The following is a 22,771-nucleotide window of genomic DNA, read 5'->3' on the forward strand; positions in this document are numbered from 1 at the left end:
CAGATAATATTTAATATTGTCAAGAAAAATAAAGCAGAATGAAAGAGGCTTGCTGTTTAAGTAAGGTAGTCAGGAAAGAATTGAATGGACTGAAGACACCAAGTCAGTCCCTGTAGGAATATGAATACATCTTTTTTTTTTGAGAGGCAGAGTTAGTGAGAGAGAAAGAGATAAAAAGGTCTTCCTTCCGTTGGTTCACCCCCCAAATGGCTGCTACGGCCAGTGTGTTGAGGCCGGCGCGCCACACTGATCCGAAGCCAGCAGCCAGGTGCTTCCTCTTGCTCTCCCATGTGGGTGCAGGGCCCAAGGACTTGGGCCATCCTCCACTGCCCTCCCGAGCCACAGCAGAGAGCTGGACTGGAAGAGGAGCAGCCAGGACAGAATCCAGCGCCCTAACCGGGACTAGAACCTAGGGTGCCGGTGCCGCAGGTGGAAGATTAGCCTAGTGAGCTGCAGCACCGGCTGAATATGAATACATCTTAAATGATGGCAAAACAATGTTGAAAAAGTTCCTTCTTCCCAAAATGACAACTTAATTTCAACATAAAAAGACTAAAAATTGGTATATCAGAATAAACTGGAATGTCAGCACAATGGGATACTACATAGCAAGAAAAAATAAAGTATTGACACATGCAGCTACATGAACAGCTCATCTCAGAGATTTTATTCTGAGTGATAAATGCCAGTCTCAGAAGATCATATGCTGCATGATTCTAGGCATGTCACCCTAGAAATGACAAGATTACAGTGATAGAAAACAGGTCAGTGGTTGCCAGGGTTAGAGTGGATAAGGTGATATGAATACAAAGTGGGTAGTGGGAGTGAATTTCTTTGTGGTGATGGAGGAATCCTTGTTATGACTGTAGTGGTTGTAATATGAATCCATACGTGGGATTTTACAAATGAGCACGTGTACATTGTAGTGAAATTTGAGTCAAGGCTGCAGTTTAGTAAATAGTGTTGCACAAATACATTTCCTGGTTTAGCTAATATATTATGTTTATGTAAGATACTGTCATTGGGCAAAACTGGGTAAAGGGTGCTTAGGAACTTTCTGTAATGTCTGAGGAGTTTTAAATTACTTAAAAAAAAAAAAAAAAACCAAGCCAACAACAGGTCAGGTTAAATTCTGAGAACTCTCAATCTTGACCTTACTCTATAACCAAAAAATGGGGATACTGAGTCTCTAAGGTGAGATGAGAACCTGAGGTTACAGAGCCAAAGTTGTAGTCTACACTTTTGAACTTTCAGATCACATGATTATCCCCCGGATAGCATAACCACCACTTTTTTTTTTTAAAGATTTATTTATTTGAAAGTCAGAGTTGCACAGAGAGAGGAGAGGCAGAGAGAGAGAGAGAGAAAGAGAGAGAGAGAAAGAGATCCTCCACCTGATGGTTCATTCCCCAGTTGGCCGCAACCGCCAGAGCTGCGCTGATCTGCAGCCAGGAGCCAGGAGCTTCCCCCGGGTCTCTCACACAGATGCAGGGCCCAAGAACTTGGGCCATCTTCCACTGCTTTCCCAGGCCATAGCAGAGAGCTGGATTGGAAGTGGAGCAGCCAGGTCTCAGACCTGCGCCTATACGGGAAGCCAGTGCTTCTTCAGGCCAGGTGTTAAACTGCTGCGCCACAGTGCCAGCCCCTAACCACTTTTAACTTCCCAGAAAAACTGTTGCTTATTTGTTTGTTTGATTTGACAAAGAGAAAGATCTTTTATGCACTGATTTATTCTATAAATGCCCAGAAAGGGCAAAGCAAGACTGAGCCCAGGAGTCAAGAACTCAATCTGCGCCCTCCACATGTGTGGCAGGTATCCAAGTACTGGAGCCATCATCTGGTTCACGGAGTGTATGTACATTATCAGGGAGCCAGAATAAGAAGCAGAGCCAGGACTCAAACACAGGCACTCTGATATGGAATGTGGATGCCCGGGCATATCTTAATCTCTCTTCCAAACACCTGTCCCTAGCTTTAGTTTGTTATTGAGCTATTGTTAGAAGATCATGTAGGTGTCCTCCATCTTTCTCCACAGCTTCCTGCCCACAACACCCCACCACCACCTGAGTGTATTTATATATGTTTGTGAGTTCTTTTCTATGTTCTGAGCAGAGAAAGTGCAATATACAAAGTACACATTAGGTTTATAATTTCAATGGTTTTAGATATATTTTTGAATGGAGCACATATACATCCCCCGCTGTGGAGGCATTTCATTCTTGAGTGCTTTGTATAGTCTAAGTAGTATGGGGAGTGATGTTGGATTGCTGCCTGTGAATTAGTAGCTGAGTGGTGTTTTACTTCTGATGATTCAGTATATTTGCCTTAATTGCTGGATTAACCAATTTCTTGCCTCCCACAAAAAGCACACACATTTGTATAAAGAGAGGGTGAATGAATGAAGTTTTAGGGACTAATTTTTGTGGTATTTAAGCAACAATAGTTTAGATTACCCACAACCTTAATTTCCTTTCATGAGTCCTATACATGGGCTTTGTCACCATTTACACTTGATTACTTCATTGTTAACCCCAGTGATGTGATTTAGCATGCAAAGACTTAATTATTCCTTTCTGGCCTAGTGAGAAATTTCCTTCCAATAATTGCCTCCACTGCCCTTTAGCCTCTTAAACATTCAGTTTGTTTGGAACAACATGGTTGCTCAGTAAGCAATTCCAAGCCCAGCAGTGCCTGGAGCTGCCTTTGGACCATAATTTATACCTTTGACATACTGACTTAAGCCTCAATTCTTCAGTGATGACTGTGGGTGTTCTTCCTTAGAGTAGTAGTGTGAAGCGTTTGTCTGAAGTTGCCATTCATGACTAAATGGCACTAAACACTTTTCTGGTTGTCTCTCTTTAAATGTAATATTTTCTTATTTTAAGTGAAAAAAATCATGCCAACATTGAAAATAAGATTATACTGTCAAAATTTAGTTTCCAGTATTCAAAAGTACTTTAGTTTTGGGTACTGGGAACTTGAGTGTATATAAATGCTGTTTTTGTGAGGCAGGCACTTGTGATCATTTTGCCACTTGCTGCTGCACAGTATTCTGTGGACGGGAGGATCAGAGCAGTTGGATGAAATCGAGAAGATGAAATTGAGAGGGTTATGCAGAGTGGGCAAAGAGATCCTTTTATTTTGTTTAGTTTTAAAATATAGGTGTCATTTCATCTGGAGCCCAACAGCAAGGAATGAAGATAATAGCCACATTTTCTGAAAGTATTTTTAATTTTATGCCAGCGGCATTCTATGGGCAACTCTTTCATTTCCCAAGTGGAAGTTTGTGGAACTGAAACTGTGGTTTTCTGCCAGGAGGAATTGAAAGTATTAATTCTACCCAGGCCTTGTTTCAAGTAGAGTAATATGCTGGTATCTCTATAGACAATTTGTACAGCTTGTTAAATTTCACTTTTTAATTTTTTTGGCAGTATACTTTTAGTCCTGAGGCTCCAGCTGCCCATCTTTGAAAATTGTATCCATTCCTGTTTCCTTAAACAGTATCAGCAGCCCCAGTTCTCTCAGGGTCTGGAACAATAGCGGTGTGGTAGGGTAAACGGATAGTCTGCAGTAAAAATTCTTCTATGCCAGACTGTTTGTGGGGACACAGCTATACGTTGAGAGAACAAAATGTCTTGTTTATGAGACTAAATGAAAGCATTTTTGAGAGAGATGTTTTATGTAGCCAGGTTCCACTTTTCCATTGCTGTGAATAAAAGACATAATTTTTATGTAGTTTTATTTATTTTAGATTTATTTATTTATTTGAAAGGCAGCGTTATAGGGAGGTAGGTTTACCCTCTGTGCTACAGAGCCGGCCCCTATTTATTTATTTTTTAAAGATTTATTTATTTATTTGTGGGCCGGCGCTGTGACTCACTTGCTTAATCCTCTGCCTGTGGCGCCAGCATCCCATATAGGTTCCCGTTCTAGTCCCGGTTGCTCCTCTTCCAGTCCAGCTCTCTGTTGTGGTCCAAGGGGGCAGTGGAGGATGGCCCAAGTGCTTGAGTCCCTGTACTGCATGGGAGACCAGGAAGAAGCACCTGGCTCCTGGCTTTGGATCGGCGTAGCTCCGGCCATAGCGGCCATTTGGGGAGTGAACCAACGGAAGGAAGACCTTTCTCTCTCTCTCTCTCACTGTCTATAACTCTACCTGTCAAATAAATTTTAAAAAAAGATTTATTTATTTATTTGAGAGTATTGCTTCATTCCCCAAATGGCTGCAATGGCTGGAGCTGAGCCGATCCAAAGCCAGGAGCCAGAAGCTTCCTCTAGGTCTCCCATGTCAGTGCAGGGGCCCAAGCACCTGGGCCATCTTCTACTGCTTTCCCAGGCCATTTGCAGGGAGCTAGATCAGAAGTGGAGTAGCTAGAACTCAAACCTGCACCCATAAGAGATGCTGGAGCCAAGGTGGAGGCTTAACCTACTATGCCATAGTGCCAACACCAAGGCATAATTTTTAAATCACCAGTTTTTAGGGGAATTGGCTCATTGTGCTAACCTAAGACTAAGACAAAGGAGCACTTACTGAAAGAATGTAGGCAATGGATTTGTTGCAGTTGCTAAAAGATTGATCAGGAAACTCATGGATTGACACCCTCTTGTGACACTGTAGTTCCTTCTTATCTGCGGGGGATATATCCTAAGACACTCCGTGCCCCACGTCTCCTTCAGTGAATGCCTGAAACCTTGGATATTACAGAACATGGTATTTGCTGTGTTTTTTCCTTTATAAATATATGCATTTAATGACTTTTTCATCTTGTTAAGTTCTTAGTGTACACTGCAGCCATAATTTTCACGGTAGAAGTACAACAGCAAAACTAACATGAACTTCTTTTTCCTTAGGATCTTATTTGTTCTTACCATAGATCTTTGCAACCTTAGCCTGTGGTTTATTTTTCCCTTTCCTTATTATGGTCAAGTCAAGAACTTCCACCTTTTCACTTAGCAGAAGTATTTTATGACTTCTCTTTGGCATATCCGAATTGCCAGCATCACTACTCTGGCGCTGTGGGACCATTATTAAGTAAACTTAGAGTTACTTGAACAGAAGCTCAGTTGATCTGTATGATTAATGGGTGGGTAGTGTATACAGCACAGCTATGCTGGATAAAGGGATTCAAGGTCCAAGCGGGACACAACAGGTTGGAGTGAGTTTCATCACTTTACTCTTAAAGGCACACAATTTAAAATGTATCAGTTTTGTTTCTCGAATTTCCCATTTAATATTTTTGGACTCTGGTTAATGGTGGAAACTAAAGCCATGGTGCCGTGTGTGTGTGTGTGTGTGTGTGTGTGTGTTGGGGGTGGGGTTACATTTTTCTGGAGTATTTTCAGAGTTTAAAATATTCAGCCTTGAATAGATATTCATCATGATTTCTGTAGGTATATAAAGTAATAGAATTTTTCTTACAAATTATCTTTTTTAATACTTCATATGATTGAAATAGATTTTTGTTACATTTGAATTTTCCTTTCTTACAGTAGTAATAAATGCAATATTGTTCTTCCCAAACTCTGGAGTGTCTTGAGGAGTCCTTATAATTATTAGGCACTGGTTATTGTTTTTTTTTTTTTTAAAGATTTATTTTATTTATTTGAAAGTAGAGTGACAGAAGAAGAAAGGAAAAGGGAGAAGAGAAAGAGATTCTGTATGCACTAATGCACTCACCAGTGGCCTACAGCCAGATCTGGGCCAGGGTGAAGCCAGGAGGCAGGAACTCCACCTGCATTTCCCACTTGTGTGGTAGAGGCCCAAGTATTGCTATCATCCCCTGCCTTTCTAGATGCATTCGCAGGAAAGTGTATTGGATGTGGAGTAGCTGGCAATCAAACTGGCACTTAGATATGGGATGGCAGTGGCACAGGCTGTGACTTAACTCCCTGAGCCACAATGCAGGCCCCAGCATTTATTATTTTACAGCCAGCCAATAAAATACCTGGACAGTGATCATATGAATCACTCCTCATTCTTATGGACAAAAGCAGTAAGACTTTTGACACAGGTTCAGATTTGTTTTTACTGCTTGGTTAACTTATTTTTTTTTTTTTTAAAGATTTATTTATTTACTTGAAAGCCAGAGTTACACAGAGAGAGGAGAGGCAGAGAGAGAGAGGTCTTCCATCTTATGGTTCACTCCCCAATTGGCCGCAACGTCTGGAGCTGCGCCAATCCGAAGCCAGGAACCAGGAGCTTCTTCTGGTTCTCCCACGCGGGTAAAGGGGCCCAAGGACTTGGGCCACCTTCTACTGCTTTCCCAGGCCATAGCAGAGAGCTGGATGGGAAGAGAAGCAGCCGGGTCTCGAACTGGCGCCCATATGGGATGCCGGTGCTTCAGGCCAAGGTGTTAATTCACTGTGCCACAGCACCGGCCCCTGCTTGGTTAACTTATAATAGATATTGTCAATTAGGTGAGTTTCTCCTTATTTGCATAATGCCATGGAAAACTAAGAAAAGTTAAAATTGACCATGATGTACTTTTTTTTTTTTTTTTCATTTTATTTGAATTTGAAATATCTAGGAGTGAATGAGAAAAGTCATTTGTTGGTAGTCTAACCTGGTGAGAGTAGAGGTAAAAGGAGCTCTACTGGGCTCAGAGCTTGTTCCCAGGGTTGACTGGAGAGGATCCTTGTTGTTAATTTGTTGCTATTCTCCTTCAAAGAGCATGGGAGTTGTGAATCTGCCTGACCTTTTCAAATGCAAACATATATTTGTCACTTTAATGCATAATTCAGACATTCATGAAATGTTTTATGACAAAATAATTTGGCAGTGAACAACTGTGTACCAAAGTCATTTTAATTCCATACATTCTTTTCAGCTAAAGATTTTATTTATTTGAAAGTTACAGAGCGGGTGGTGGGGGTAGAGAAAGAGACAGATCTCTGTATCCTCTGCTGGTTCATTCACTAAATAGTTGCAACATCCAGGGCTGGGCCAGTCTGAAGCCTGGAGCCAGGAATTTCTTTTGAGTCTTCTACTTGGGTGCAGGTGCCCACGCACTTGGGTCATCTTCCACTGCTTTCCCCAGCACATTAGCAGGGATCATGATGGGAAGTGGAGCAGCCAGGACTCAAACCAACACCCATATGGGGATGAGTCGTAAGCTGTGGCTTTTCCAACTGCACTACATAGCACTTGCCTCAGTGCTTTGAATTTAGTAATGATTTGATTAATCTAGATCTTACTAGAATTGCTACATTTAAACAAGCAATCCTGTATTTAATGGTGATGTCTTAGAAAAGAGCATTATAGAAGCAAAATGATTTTGCCACATTTGTTCATGACCCAAATTCTTTAATTTCATGCATAAATAGCTTTGATTTTTACAGTGCTATGGAGAGCAATAATTGTAATCATAGAACCACAGGATGTAGATCTGGAACACATGCATGGAACTATACTAATGAGGCATACAAGTGAGACTTACAATGTTCATTGAAGTATGTTAAATATAACATTTTTATATGCTGTATCTTTTTCTTCCTTTTAGTGAAACAAAATACTTCGGTTGTACTTTTTTAAAAAAGATTTCTTTCTTTATTTGGAAGGCATAGCAACAGAGAGAGACAGTAGAGATAGAGATAGAAAATGGCAGGGGAGTGGGTGGTAGTGGTGGTGGTAATCTTCCATCCCCTGGTTCACTCTCCAAATGACCTCAACAACCAGGTCTAGACCAGGTCAAAGCCAGGACCTGGAACTACATCCAGGTCTCCCACGTGGGTGGCAGGGGCCCAAGCACTCTGGGCCATCTTCTGTGCCTTCCCAGGCACATCAGTAGGATGCTGAACTGGAAGCGGAGTAGCAGAGACTCAAGCTTCAGAACTGTTAGTAAGCTCTGCAAGGGTAGAAATCAAGAGTTACTCAGCATTGTTTTAGGTTTTCCATAGTTGTGTCTGTCTTCTATGGTAGTTCTCCCTTAGTCATGACTTCAGTTTCCCATAGTCAACTGAGATCTGAAAATACTATATGAAAAATTTCAGACATTAGAAATTCATAAGCTTTAAATTTTGTGCCTTTCTGAATCTCACTGATAGCTTTGGGATCCGCAAGGAGGAAGGCCTATGCTTCCGGGAATGGAAGTCCCTACCTGTACTTGTGGGGAAGAAAGTCCTTGTCAAGGTCCCTGTGGGTGCCTAAAGGTCAACCAGTGAGGATCAGACCCGCCTCAACCTTTAACCCCCATGCCCTGAATCTATAAGAGGAGCTCTCCCAATCTCTGATGCGTGACTTCCCCAGCCCCGCTCTGTTGGGACCCCAATAAAAGCCTGTGAATTAATTGATTCGTCTGCCTGGGAAGATCTGTTATGCACCGGACACCTTACACTCAAATTTTCCCTCCCTGTCCTGCTTGGGATGTCCCTTTGTCGCATATCCATGTTGTATACACTGCTCTCCTGTTAGTCACTTAGTTGCCTTCAACTCATAGTATTGTGGTGTTGTGTTCAAAGAACCCTTATTTAGTAGCCTAACACTAAGTCATAATGCCTGCAATATTCACTTCATTTCACCTCATCAAGTGAGCATTGTATCATCTCACATGATCTCAAGAAGGGTGAGTATAGTGCAAAAAGGTATTTTGAGAGACAGGGCACCTTCATTTTTTAAAAAATATTTATTTGTTTGAAAGTCAGAGTTACACAGAGAAAGGAGAGTTAGAGAGAGAGGTCTTCCATGCACTGGTTCACTCCTCAATTGGAGTGAACAACAGGAACAGGAACAGAGAGAGAAAAAGATATCTTTGATCTGCGTGATTACTCCCCAAATGCCTGCAAGAGCCAGGGCTGGGCAAGGCCTAAGCCAAGAGCCTGGAACTCCATCTGGTTCTCATGAGTGCTTTGCAGGGGCCCAAGCACTCGCGCCATCGTCTGCTGCCTCCCAGGGCAGCAGGAAGATGGGTTAGAAGCTGAGTAACCAGGATTCTGATGTGGAGTGTGGACATCACAAGCAGCAACTGTGGTATAGCACCCTACCCAGAAATTATATTTTAACTGACAACATTTTTTTTCAATTAATCTGCTGAGCAGAAGTTTATACTGTGGATACTGAGTGGGTGCCTATTGTATTTCCAGGTGTGTTGATGAGCACTTCATGTGTGCCAGACATTGTGCCTTAGCACAAGCTCTCTTATATTTGTTCATTCCCTTGATTGCCACAGCAACCATATGAGAGAGGAACTCTTTACTCTCATTTTACAAGAAAACCGGGGCTCAAAATGTTTAAATGAATGTGTTAGTCATATATATTCGATATATATATATATATATAAAATAAAACATGACTTTGTGTGTGCTTTTAGACACACAAAGTCCTGCTTTATAATCTGGAACCACAATTTGAATGTGAAAGGTCTGCCCCCCAGACCTATGCTGTCCTACAGGCCACCTTACAGGCTTATGAGTGTTAGTAGGTGATGAGGCCGGGTTGGGAGGACAGGTCCAAGTTTTGACAAAATGCAGTACGAGAGTGCTGTAAAGGAGGGGTGCGCCAAGGGCTGTGGGTGCAAGGAGGAAGGAACCTACTCTGCCTTGGGGAGCTGGAAAGCTTCGAAGCAGAGGTGACATTTGAGCTGGGTCATTTAGTCTTCTGCGGGGCAGCTGCAGGAGTTCTGCCTTGTTTGAAATAAGCACATTTACAAGAGAATAGTGGAGCACATTCCGCTTGATGGATTGGATTGACAGATTGAAAGTAACTCCCCAGAATGATGGCTTTGTTAGGTATTTGTTCTCTGAGAACCCTACCTGCCACTCCCCTTTGGTGAATTGTGGCAAGAAAGCTGTCACATTAAGCTGTCATTCAGGATATTTGTGAGAGGGGGAGGGAAGAACAAATTATGGGCAGAACTAGGTATTTTCAGAACAGTCTAAGACCCGGAAAGATTATATTTCAAGGCATTTAAAAATGAACACAACAGCCTTTCTTAAAGTTGTGCAAAAAGAAAATTGAATAATGAAAAGTTAATTAGGCTGTGGGTACTTTTAGAGCTAAGGCATTCTGATTCTTATCCACTACGATATAGGAAGCTTTGTTGATACGAAGACAGAAAAAGAAATCAATTGTAGAACTGTACAAAGTTTTTATATGGAGGTTGCTGAATTGCAGAAGTACTTTATCTTTTTCTGTGTGATTGTTAAGAAGCAGAATCAATTCCAACTGTAGTACCCTTTGTCTCAATTGTGTATTTGTCTGCCTTAAGAATATCTCATGTGTTTTGTGGCTTCTTTGGATTTTTATGTGCTAATCTCTGAATGACTTAGAAGACCAATCTAGGTCTTTCTAAATTATGGAGAAATGCTTTAACAACACTGCTTCTAGTTTGCCCTCTGGTCCCTTGCACGGACTCCTGCGTTCCCACCTCCTTACCAACCCCTCATTCACCTTCTACTCCCCAAGCCTGAAATGGAAAGAACTTGCTTTGTTACTGATGATAATATTTAAGCTCTAAAATTTTAACAGTATTTCAGTTGCAAATAAATGGAAATTGTGTATTCTGTTTAATGTGTTTCAGAAAATCCCTGCTATTTTTTTTCTTTAAATACAAGAAAACAGGCGTGTAATGCCTCATTGAAAAAAGCCTGTAGGGGTGCTTTGTGCAGGTCTTAATTAAGGGCTTTGAAAGACCAAACAAAAGGGAAAAGGAAAATGCTACAGGGTTATTGTTATTCCACCCCATTGGCTCAGCTAGCTGACCATCCATTGGAGCGTTTTGTCCATTTTGAAACTGAATGACACTTTTGTTCGTGATTAACAGAGGTGAAAGAAGCCAATTATTGGGCCGTCTTTTTCCATAGAGCAGCTGCTGTTGGATTTAACTGCAGGCAAATCTGGCCTTTTACAACCACAAGGATGTTGTGATGACAGTTTATTTTTATAGAACTATGTGGTAGAAAACAAAATCTGTCTGACTCCTGTTAGGAATATGCCCTGGAATTTACCATGAAAGGGTGAGTGTAATGTTCTAGCTCTTCCACAGTTTCCTTTTAAAAATAATATATATGTGTATTTGTGTGTCTGGGTTTTGTACACATTTTTAGCAGCTTTTTAATGCATGAGACTCCAGCATTTAAATTATATAAGATCATTTTTAATCCATAGTTTGTAAGATGCTTCAGTCTTTTCCTATTTTATTTTATTTATTTGCTTGCAGCTTGTTAAAGTTGCAGAGTAATTTGTGGAGAAGGCTGCTTAAAGGGGAACAGATGAGTCTCAGAGCACCTTACCCACTAGTTTAGACATCTGGCCTTGCTAGCATTCAGTGGTAGGAATCTCTCATACTGTCTAGGTGTTAAATGAATATGTAATGGGGTATTGCTGGGAGCGGAGCACAAGATTCAGCTCTCAGGAGTCACCTCACTCTGATAAGCTTGACAATGGGACAGAAGGTGAGATTGGGTACTGGGTACTAGGGGTCAACCTTGAAATCCTTCAGTGAGACCTAAAAGCTAAGCTTTCCTTTTTTTTTTTTTTTTTTTTTTTTTTTTTTTTTTTTTAATTTTTATATACTTAATAGGGGGGAAAGAGGAGGAGTGCACTGGTTCACTACAATCCATGCTGAAGTTGGAAGTGGATCCAGGTGTCCCATGTGGTGTCAGGGACTCCACTATTTGAGCTATCACCTGCTGCTGCCTCCCAGGGTACACGTTAGCAGGAAACTGGAATGTGAGTGGAGCTGGATCTCAAACCCAAGCACTCTGACATGGGATGCAGGCATCACAACTGGCAGTTTAACTTCTAGGCCAAAGGCCAGCCCCAGGTGTCCTGCAGTAGACAGGATGCCCTGTTCAGTGTCTTCTTGGGGAAGTTCTGAAGATTTTTGAGTTTCAGTTTAATCTTCTAGTAGCTGAAGTCAACAACACTTGTTTTTCAGAGTGGTTGTGAGAATTCAGTTGAGCATTTTCTGTGTCTAGCTCAGTTCCTGAAATAGGAAATATTTGTCGACCACTTTTTCTTTTGTTGTTAATAGCTTCTCATACTAAGATCTAAAGTCAAGGGGCGGAAGTCCAGTATCTTCGCTTCCCATTCAATTAGTCTTTTCTTTAATTCTTTTTAAAATCTAGTTTTGAAGTAGCAGAATTTTTAGGGATAACTTAATGAGAATACATGGCTTCTCTCTGCAGCTCTCCCTTCTTCATTTGTTTAGAACAGAATCCACATGGCTATGTTACAGTATGAAAAACATCAAATATGGACTTGCTGAGAACCACTGTCATACTTCATTTGAGAATCTTCCCAGGCCTTGCCTTGGCTTGCTGTGTAGGATTGGCAAAGTCACCTGACTTCTGTGTTTTGTTAATGACAACATAACAATATTAACACTTAACTCAGGACTCACTTTTGAGATGTTTTGAAGATGATCATATGTAAGTAGTGTAAATATTACTGTGTTAAAATAGAAGGATGAGTTCCCTAAAATTGTAAAACTCCAGTACCTAAGTAGCTTAAGTTGTCAGTTGAATGAGTTGTTTAGTATTGAAGTTCATGTCTTAATCTACGTTCTTTTGGATAGCATTTCACCCCATGGGATGTGGATGATTCTGCTGTTTGGAGACCGCTTAGAAAAGGTGGTGTGGGATCTGGGTTATGTGTCTCTTCTCCCCTGATTTGATTTCCCACACCTCCTCTCCATCCCAAACCTTTGCTTGCCTCCCATTCTTTGATACCCTCCTCCTGGGGCTGCTGTACTTTCCTACATCCTTAGCCTCCCCACTGGGTGTTAACTGAGGAATTGCATCTTCTGCAAACTTTTGGTTAGAGGCTACTCATCTTCCACAGTATTGAGATTAGCAGTGAAGTTTTTAACACTCCTCTTTGCTGCCTATAGGTCATTGAGAGTCCGTCTTACAAACAACTACTGTTGTTCTATAGGCTATGGCTGTCAGTTCTAACACCTCACAAATATTGTCATCTACTGGCTTCTTATTCGTTCTTTTAATGGAGAATTGGGTATCAACCTCATGATCTTCTCATTTCTGCCATTCTCTCCCATGTAATAAGGCTATCATTTAATGCACATGAATAGTGCTTCCAGTACTCTTGCCTGTCATTTCATTTACCTGTATCACACTGGTGAACCCTGATTCAAGTCTCTTTAAGCCATGTCCTCGAATGGCCACATCTTGGACTTTGACCTGCTAAGTACCTTTGACTATAATCTCCTTCCTTCCTTCCTTCCTCCCTTCCTCCCTTCCTCCCTTCCTATCTATCTATCTATCTATCTATCTATCTATCTATCTAAGGCAGAGTGACAGAGGAGAGAGAGAGAGAGAGAGAGAATCTTCTATCCATTGTTTCACTCCTCAAATGGCTACAATGGCCAGGGCTGGGCCAGGCTAAAGACAGGAGCCTGGAAATCCGTCTTGTTCTCCCATACAGGCAGAAGGGACCCAAGCACTTGGGCCATCTTTTGCTTTCCCAGACACATTAGCAGGGAGCTAAATCAGAAGTGGAGCAGCTGGGACTTAAACTGGCCCTCATATAGGATGTTGGCATTGCAGTCATCAGCTTAACCACCATGACCATAATGCTGGCCCCTGACTCTTTTTTAAGCCCAGTTTCTACATTATTATCACTATACAAAACTTTCAACCTCATTAAGTTCTCAAGTCCTTTGATCCGTTTACTTTCTCATCATCATTTTTTCATTTCTTTCTCTGGTCAGATTAAGGTTTATTATCCATTCCTTCAACTTCTCAAGCCAATACGCTTAGCCCTCCTACCCTGTTGTCCTATCAAAAGTGACTTTTTACTTAATGATGACATCAGACTGTTTGTCACTTGTGCCTCCTTCTTGGGTGAACTACCCAGTGGGTCGTGTCATGCATGACTCTCATTTGAAGAGGCAGTTAACTAGCAGAGGCTGAGGGCTTGGTTGTTTTGGTTTGGTGGAGAATGAGCATGAAGCTTCCTCAAGAGAAAAGACTTTCAATTATCTCGTTGTGTGGTCTTGCTCAGATCATTTAACCTTCTCTGGGTTCTAGTTAACTCATCTACACGTGGAGGATATTTGGCTCTGTGAAAGCCTTTATTTCTCTAGCACTACACATTCCATGATACTATAATTTCTTGTTAACTCTCCATTTGCTTACTTATATTTGAAATAAGTCAGGTGGTTGGTGTGGGCCTCAGTTTCCCCATTTGTACAAAGGGACACTCCTCAAGCCTGGTCTGCCTTAAAAAGTTGCAGTGAGGTGCCAGCAATTTGACTTTTTTGAAAGTTCTTGGTAAGACCTAGGCAGGGGTTCTCAACTGCGCCATTTAAAATGCATTAGCATCACCAGGAAGCCTTGTAAAATCCTATATTTTCTGATTCAGTAGACGTAGGGTATGGCTCAGTAAATTGTATTTCTAATAAATTCCCAAGTAATATTGCTGCTGATCATGCTGAGAGCACACTGTGTAAAATGCCAACTCCAGGGAATTCTAGATATGTGAGATATTAGTTTGTGATCTTTTCAAACAATAATATGCAGTATGTTAACCATACTTTTTAGCCAAAAATCAAGATAAGTTTAAGTGTCTTCTTGGGAATAAAGCTACAAAATTATTGGGATTCAAACTCTTCCTGGACATCTTGGACCTACTATTGTCCTGTATGTGAATATGCAAAACAACATTTCCCCAAGAGTTGCCTCATGAAAATGATTGCATTTGGGTTGAAACATCTCAGCAGTGGTAAAGCACCCTGTAAAACCAGAATCTTTTCCCACAAGGCACATGTGATAAGAAATCTCAGAAATAGGCTTTCTTTTTCAAAGGGTACAGTCAGGTGCTACACAGAAAACTCAAGATGTTGTGGGGATTATTTCTATCGTGTTTCACAGATGGGAGTCAGGGTGGTTTTCTGAATTGGTGTGGAGAAGGGTCATCAGCTGGGCAGGCAGGTGCATTTCTTCCCACATTCTCCATCTTCTCCACAGCCTTCATCCTGATTAAGATGCATTCTGAAAAGTATACCTCCAGGAAAATGAGAGGGTAGCTATTCATATGAAAAAGGAGTCAGTCTCTGGTGTTTCTTTAAGGTGCTCCTATTTTTTTAAGCATTGTCTCACTACCTGCTTTATGAAAGGAGCAGGGTACAGGGAAGGAAGTAGAGCAGAGAGACTCAGAGGAGCACTTTTGTTATTGGGAGCCAATATGCACCTGTGGGAATATAAACTGGTGTAGCCACTGTGGAAAACAGCACCCTGGTTCCTAGAAAAAAATTAAAAGCAGAAATTGCCATATGCTCCAGCAATCCCTATCCTAGATATGTATAAGCCCCCAAAACTGAAAGGAAGATCTTAAACACAAATTTATAAATTCATTCTCACAACAGCAGTATTCACAACAATCAAAAGGCAGAAGTAGCCGGCGCCATGGCTCAATAGGCTAATCCTCCACCTTGCGGCGCCGGCACACCGGGTTCTAGTCCCGGTTGGGGCGCCGGATTCTGTCCCGGTTGCCCCTCTTCCAGGCCAGCTCTCTGCTATGGCCAGGGAGTGCAGTGGAGGATGGCCCAGGTGCTTGGGCCCTGCACCCCATGGGAGACCAGGAAAAGCACCTGGCTCCTGGCTCCTGCCAGGATCAGCGCGGTGCGCCGGCTGCAGCGGCGGCCATTGGAGGGTGAACCAACGGCAAAGGAAGACCTTTCTCTCTCTGTCTCTCTCTCTCACTGTCCACTCTGCCTGTCAAAAAAAAAAAAAAAAAAAAAAAAAAGGCAGAAGTATTTCAAGTTTCTGTCGATAGTGACTGGACAAATAAAATGTGTTATATCCATACAAAGAAATAGTGTTCTACTTACGAAAGAAGTTCTGACATATGGGTGAACCTCAAAGACACTATTCTAAATGAAATAAGCAGAAGGAGAAACACTCTCATGATTCCATTCAAATGAGATACTTATTAGAGCAGTCAAATTCAAGGGGACAGAAATTGGAGATGCTAAGGGCTGGCAGGAGTGGAGAATGGGGAGTTTTTGATTAATGGGTAGAGTTTGTTTTCTAAGATGAAAAAGTTCTATGGATTGATGATGGTGATGATTTTATAATAAGGTCAGTGTACTTAATGAATGCCATGGAACCATGCATTTAAATGGCAAATCTTATGTCTAACACAACATCTCCGTCATAAAAGTATTTTCACGCATCAGAGTTTCTCAGCCTTAGCATTGACTTTTTTTTTTTTTTTTTTTTGACAGGCAGAGTGGACAGTGAGAGAGAGAGACAGAGAGAAAGGTCTTCCTTTTGCCGTTGGTTCACCCTCCAGTGGCCGCTGGATGATTCTTAGTTGTTGGAACCTATATTAGCCTGGGTTCTCCAGAGAGATAAAACTAATATTTACTGAGACTTACTAAAGGGAATTGGCTCACGTGGTTATAGCCCAAGATATTCCAATGTATACAGTCAGCAATCTGGAGAACCAGGAGAACCAATGGCATTGAATAAAGAAATTGTCCCATTTCAATTTACCCCACAGTATAAGTTCTAGAGGTAGCAAAATCATCTCTGTGACTTCTTTTAGCATAAACACTCCTTTCTCTCTCTGTCTCTGTCTCTCTGTGTCTCCCTTTTTAGTCCTTTGAAAGAGATTCAGGTTAAGTCCATTAAGACTTTAGAAATAGGACCTCTTCTTTCCCTGGCAAGGATTGGAAGGACAGATCTAGTTCCTGTTGTTACAGGAAATACCTGACCAGAGGGCATTCAGTAAAAATAGCCATGCCCTCCCAATTTTAATTTAGTTTATTTAGAATGCACTTTGTAAAAAGTGTACTTTATGGAGATACAATTGGTTTCAACGACTGCTTCTGTCATACTTTAAAACGCATTCAACACTAGAAAGTGGTAGCAGCTCTATATACCATGTGACAAATTTTTTCAAAATAACAATTTGTAAAAAAAATTATAAATTGGCCCAAACAATATACTTTTTGGTTATTTTTAAGGAAGAAATTACCAAGACACAAAATAAGTTTTAAAATAAAAACCAGTGTGTGTTTATTTGGACTAACATATTTATGTTGGTACCTCTAGCTCAACCATAGAAGTGGCAGTTTACACTCAGGGCCAAGCTATTTAGCCTGCTGTCTCCCAAATTTTAGATGCATCCCAACTTTTGGGGCTCATGTTGCTATCTAAAGATCAGGTGGAAACAACAGAACCAAAAAAGGGTGAAAGGGGTTAATTAAAACTATTTAGTAACCACACAGGCAGGTATGTGTCAGTTTTTTTTTTTTTTTAAGGTTTTATTTATTTATTTGAAAGGTAGGGTTTAAAGAAAGAAATACCTATTTTCTATCTGCTGGTTCACTCCCCAAATGGCTGCAATGGCCGGAGCTGGAATGATCCAAAGCTGGGAGCCAGGAGCTTCATCCGTGTCTCCCATGTGGGTGCAGGGGACCCAGCACTTGGGCCATCCTCTACTGCTTTCCCAGGTATGTTAGCAGTGAGCCAGATTGGAAGTGAAGGAGCCGGGACTTGAACAACCCCCATATGGGATGGTGTTACTGCAGGAAACAGCTTTACTTGCTATGCCAAAGCACCAGGCCCATATGCCAGGTTTTTTAATGTCATCTGTAATCTCTCAATCTCCCATCAATGTTCCCTCTACTTCCTAGTGCAGGGCAAAGACCATTTAAGATATAGGCAAGAGAGAGGCCTGCCTATCGTACAAGTATTGGATTTGCAAACATACAATATTCAGGCCTGGTGTTGCTTGCAGGCATGTAATAGTTGTGTGATAACATTAGGGACAAGCAATATTAACACCTGTGACAGAATAAGCAGGCCAGGAGCTATTTTTACTACTGTGTTATAAACTATAATTATGAAAATTGTAGGGCTCTCAGAAAAGATCTTTACTTCTATCATGATGTGTTTTTCAGAGATTTTTTTTCTTTATTCCCTCTGCATACATGATAAAAAAAAACTATGGTGGAAATGCTGTGGAATATATGTGTCATATTAAGTGGCTTCACTTTTTACCAAATCAAACTCTCATTCTCATAGGATAAATTTTCAGGGGTGGGTTTTTTTTTTTTAACAAAGGTAAATTCTTTTTTTTTTTTAATTTTTTAACTTTTATTTAGTAAATATAAATTTGCAAAGTACAGTTTATGGATTACAACGGTTCCCCCCCATAACTTCCCTCCCACTCGCATCCCTCCCATCTCCCGCTCCCTCTCCCATTCCATTCACATCAAGATTCATTTTCAGTTATCTTTATATACAGAAGATCAATTTAGATTATATTAAGTAAAGATTTCAACAGTTTGCACCCACACAGAAACACAAAGTGTAAAATACTGTTTCAGTACTAGTTATAGCATTACTTCACATTGGACAACACATTAAGAACAGATCCCACATGAGGAGTAAGTACACAGTGACTCCTGTTGTTGACTTAACAAATTGACACTCTTGTTTATGGTGTCAGTAATCTCCCTAGGCTCTAGTCTTGAGTTGCCAAGGCTATGGAAGCCTTTTGAGTTCGCTGACTTCGATCTTATTCAGACAAGGTCATAGTCAAAGTGGAAGTTCTCTCCTCCTTTCAGAGAAAGGTACCTCCTTCTTTGATGGCCCGTTCTTTCCACTGGGATCTCACAGAGATCTTTCATTTAGGTTTTTTTTTTTTCCCCAGAGTGTCTTGGCTTTCCATGCCTCAAATACTCTCATGGGCTGTTCAGCCAGATCTGAATGCCTTAAGGGCTGATTCTGAGGCCAGAGTGCTGTTTAGGACATCTGCCATTCTATGAGTCTGCTGTGTATCCCGCTTCCCATGTTGGATCGTTCTCTCCCTTTTTTTATTCTATCAGTTAGTATTAGCTGTTTAGGACATCTGCCATTCTATGAGTCTGCTGTGTATCCTGCTTCCCATGTTGGATCGTTCTCTCCCTTTTTTTATTCTATCAGTTAGTATTAGCAGACACTAGTCTTGATTGTGTGATCCTTTTGACTCTTAGACCTATCAGTTTGATCAGTTGTGAACTGAAATTGATCACTTGGACTAGTGAGATGGCATTGGTACATGCCACCTTGATGGGATTGTATTGGAATCTTCCCCTGGCACATTTCTAACTCCACCATTTGGGGCAAGTCTGATTGAGCATGTCCCAAATTGTATATCTCCTCCCTCTCTTATTCCCACTCTTATATTTAACAGAGATCACTTTTCCATTAAATTTAAACACCTAAGAATAATTGTGTGTTAATTACAGAGTTCAACCAATAGTACTAGGACAAAAAAAATACTAAAAGGGATAAAGTATTAAATTGTACATCAACAGTCAGGACAAGAGCTGATCAAGTCACTGTTTCTCATAGTGTCCCTTTCACTTCAACAGGTTTTCTTTTTGGTGCTCGGTTAGTTGTCACTGATCAGGGAGAACATATGATATTTCTCCGTTTGGGACTGGCTTATTTCACTCAGCATGATGTGTTCCAGATTCCTCCATTTTGTTGCAAATGACTGGATTTTTTTTTTACTGCTGTATAGTATTCTATAGAGTACATGTCCCATAATTTCTTTATCCAGTCTTCTGTTGATGGACATTTAGGTTGATTCCAGGTCTTAGCTATTGTGAATTGAGCTGCAGTAAACATTGAGGTGCAGACAGCTCTTTTATTTGCTAATTTAATTTCCTGTGGGTAAATTCCAAGGAGTGGGATGGCTGGGTTATATGGTAGGGTTATATTCAGGTTTCTGAGGAATCTCCAAACTGACTTCCATAGTGGCTTAACCAGTTTGCATTCCCACCAACAATGGGTTAGTGTCTCTTTTTCCCCACATCCTCACCAGCATCTGTTTTTGGTAGATTTCTCTATGTGAGCCATTCTAACCGGGGTGAGGTAAAACCTCTTTGTGGTTTTGATTTGTATTTCCCTAATGGCTAGTGATCCTGAACATTTTTTCATGTGTCTGTTGGACATTTGGATTTCCTCTTTTGAAAAATGTCTGTTGAGGTCCTTGGCCCATTTCTTAAGTGGGTTGTTTGTTTTGTTGTTGTGCAGTTTCTTGATCTCTTTGTGGATTCTGGTTATTAATCCTTTATCGCTTGCCTAGTTTGCAAATATTTTTTCCCATTCTGTTGGTTGCTTCTTCATTTTCCTGTTTATTTTGCAGTACAGAAACTGCAAATAAATAAAAAAAGAAAAAAATAATGAAAAATAAATAGATTGATGGAGTTATTTTATGCATATTATCATCTATTAAAATAAAAAGTGGGGCCGGCACTGCAGCTCACTAGGCTAATCCTCTGCCTTGTGGCGCCGGCACACCGGGTTCTAGTCCCGGTTGGGGCGCCGGATTCTGTCCCGGTTGCCCCTCTTCCAGGCCAGCTCTCTGCTGTGGCCAGGGAGTGCAGTGGAGGATGGCCCAAGTGCTTGGGCCCTGCACCCCATGGGAGACCAGGATAAGCACCTGGCTCCTGCCTTCGGATCAGCGTGACGCGCTGGCCGCGGCGGCCATTGGAGGGTGAACTAACAGTAAAAGGAAGACCTTTCTCTCTGTCTCTCTCTTTCTCACTGTCCACTCTGCCTGTAAAAAAAAAAAAGTGGAAAACCCTGCGTAGGTCTCCTTAGTTGTGTGGGTTTTTGAGTGCTGGAGGAGGACACTGTAATATTTAAGGTACCAGAATTCTGGGAATCCCATCCATGGTAGGAATGCCCTTTTCCTTGTCCTTGATGGCTGTTCTTCCAGTCACTGCCTATGTATCTCCATTGACAAGGCAATAACTTCTCTTATTGAACAGGTCTAAGGTATTCATGGTGTTCTTTCCTTTTTTATTCTGTGTTGCAGTTGATCCCAGGACAGTTTGGTGGGAAGGCTTCTACTACACCAAATATTAATTTATTTTGGGTACTTAAGGCCAGAGCTGTGGATATTAAAAGGGAACACAGATCTAAATACTCAGCCTACATTGGACACTTGGGAATTGTTAGTTCCTTTTCTTCTTCCTTTCCCATCTCCAGCATCTGTTCATTATTCTTAATTCACTCTTCTACAGCAGAGGAAATGGACTTCTCTTACGTGCAGAAGAGTGTTTCCAGTTTCTTCCTCAGTCTCATCTCCTCCAGACTCGATAACCTCTATTTTCAGCGTGTCCCTTAGTTTAGTGTGTCCAGGCCCCTCACTGTCTCAGCCTTCCCTTTTGGAGATAGAATACATGAAGTTTGTGCTTGGTTCGTCATATTTGCCTGGGCACCTAGTATTTATAGGGTAGTAGTAATAATACCTTACACTTACCAAAGACTTTATAGTTTTAAAAGTGTTCCTACCTCCCAGCTCTGTGGTAGGGCAGATGCATTTGCCCATGAGGAACCTGAGAGTCCTTCTAAGAACAAACATTTAATTTTAGAGTAGGGAAGGCTTTGCATGCCATGCCGGCTTCACATCCCAGAAGAGAAACTAGATGTGCTGTGAGCGTTAAGGGGTTTGCCTCAAGCCACATGGCCAGAGTTTGGCTGTGGCCTTTAGGAATTAGACTGGATTTTTAAGTCTCACTTTAACTCAGGGCTTAAACTGCTACACTGTGCTGCCTCTGTGTTGTGTAAGTGATAAAGAGCAGCCTAAAGCACATGCAACAGGAATAGGGTGAATGATTTGTTTTTCTGTTTAATTTGGAGGACAGCTGAAATGATGGTGCAGTGTAAACTTTTGGAAAGGGTTCACGTGGAGTCGGATCACGTAGGGAGGATATTTTAGAGGAGACCTTAAAGAAAATTAGATTAGGTTGTGGGAGAAGAGGGTGGAAATACACTCTGTGTGTGATGCAGTGTGGTGCTCCTTAAGATGCCAGTGTTGATGACTAGCTTTTGGGTTTTTGTTTTTCTGGTTTTTGTAAGTTTCTGGTCCACTCTAACTCCACACTTCTGCAACATATAGTAAAGATTAGTTTTTAGAAATGGAAAAAAGTAAAACATGTATTACCTATGCAAAGGTATTACTTAAGAATTATTTTGTCAAGTTGCCACGATGGGAACTTTCAATAACTCTGCTTGTCTCTTTGTGGAATAATAACTTAAAGATTGGCCCCAGGTTTTGAGTACTACAAACAAAAGTGGGAAGAAGCCAGATGTGGTGGTGGTGGGCGGGGGAGGATAAGAGATCCAAGGGAGGAGGACCTAGCAGAGCAGAAGAATGTAGCTGGAGCCAGGGGAAAACAGAGTGGTAAGGCAGTGCTAGCTGATGGAAAGGGGAGGCTAGAGTTCAAGTCTGACCCCAGAAACAATGGGGAGCCTCTACACATTCTGAGGTTTGTCAGCATGATACTGCATGGCTTTCTAGGGTATTCACAACTTTAAGAAATTTGCTGCCATATGAAAGCTGTATGTATTGTATATCTCAAACTGTTTTGTTGTATTTCAGTTGCTTTCCATTGAATCCTTTTTTCTTCATTTTCCTCTGAGTGTGTCACTCAGAGAGCAGAAATAAACTGCTTCTGCAGTATCCTCCTCTGCATTTGCCACTGGGCTGTCTCCTGGATAGACACTGTATCTGGAAGAGGTCAGCTGGCTTCTTGCACTCCTGTTACTTCACCACCTCTACACAGTTGCACTCAATGACATTTATCTTTCAAAAAAAAATGTTTGGTTAAACAAATTCTTGTTTTGTTCCTGATCATTTTGGAAAGCAAGGTGAAAGATGGGAGGCAGGGAGAGAGGGTGTTGAAGTGGAAATGGCTACCAGAGTACAGAAGGAAGGCATGGCAAGGAGTATATAGGGAACTGTAAAAACTAGCCATGTTAAGTAGGGTCAGGGTTTCTGCAAGGTGGAATGCCTTATTCTTTGCGTAGG

The 22,771-nt window shown here is 41.3% G+C and overlaps 1 protein-coding gene across 7 annotated transcripts in view; it reads left to right on the forward strand.

The window, feature by feature from the left end:
• Window positions 1-22,771, forward strand: part of LGR4 (leucine rich repeat containing G protein-coupled receptor 4) — a 121,425-nt gene that overhangs the window by 18,403 nt on the left and 80,251 nt on the right. Inside the window, exon 1 of one of the 7 annotated variants that reach the window (XM_070072143.1) lies at window positions 10,922-10,947. The exons of the other annotated variants lie outside the window; for them this stretch is intronic. Within the exon in view, the coding sequence (XP_069928244.1) occupies window positions 10,940-10,947 (8 nt within the window). The 5' untranslated portion in view covers window positions 10,922-10,939. Of the gene's footprint in view, window positions 1-10,921; window positions 10,948-22,771 lie in introns of those variants that run through there. 7 annotated transcript variants of the gene reach the window in all.

This window comes from Oryctolagus cuniculus, chromosome 1, assembly GCF_964237555.1.
Source record: "Oryctolagus cuniculus chromosome 1, mOryCun1.1, whole genome shotgun sequence".
Lineage (NCBI taxonomy): Eukaryota > Metazoa > Chordata > Mammalia > Lagomorpha > Leporidae > Oryctolagus > Oryctolagus cuniculus.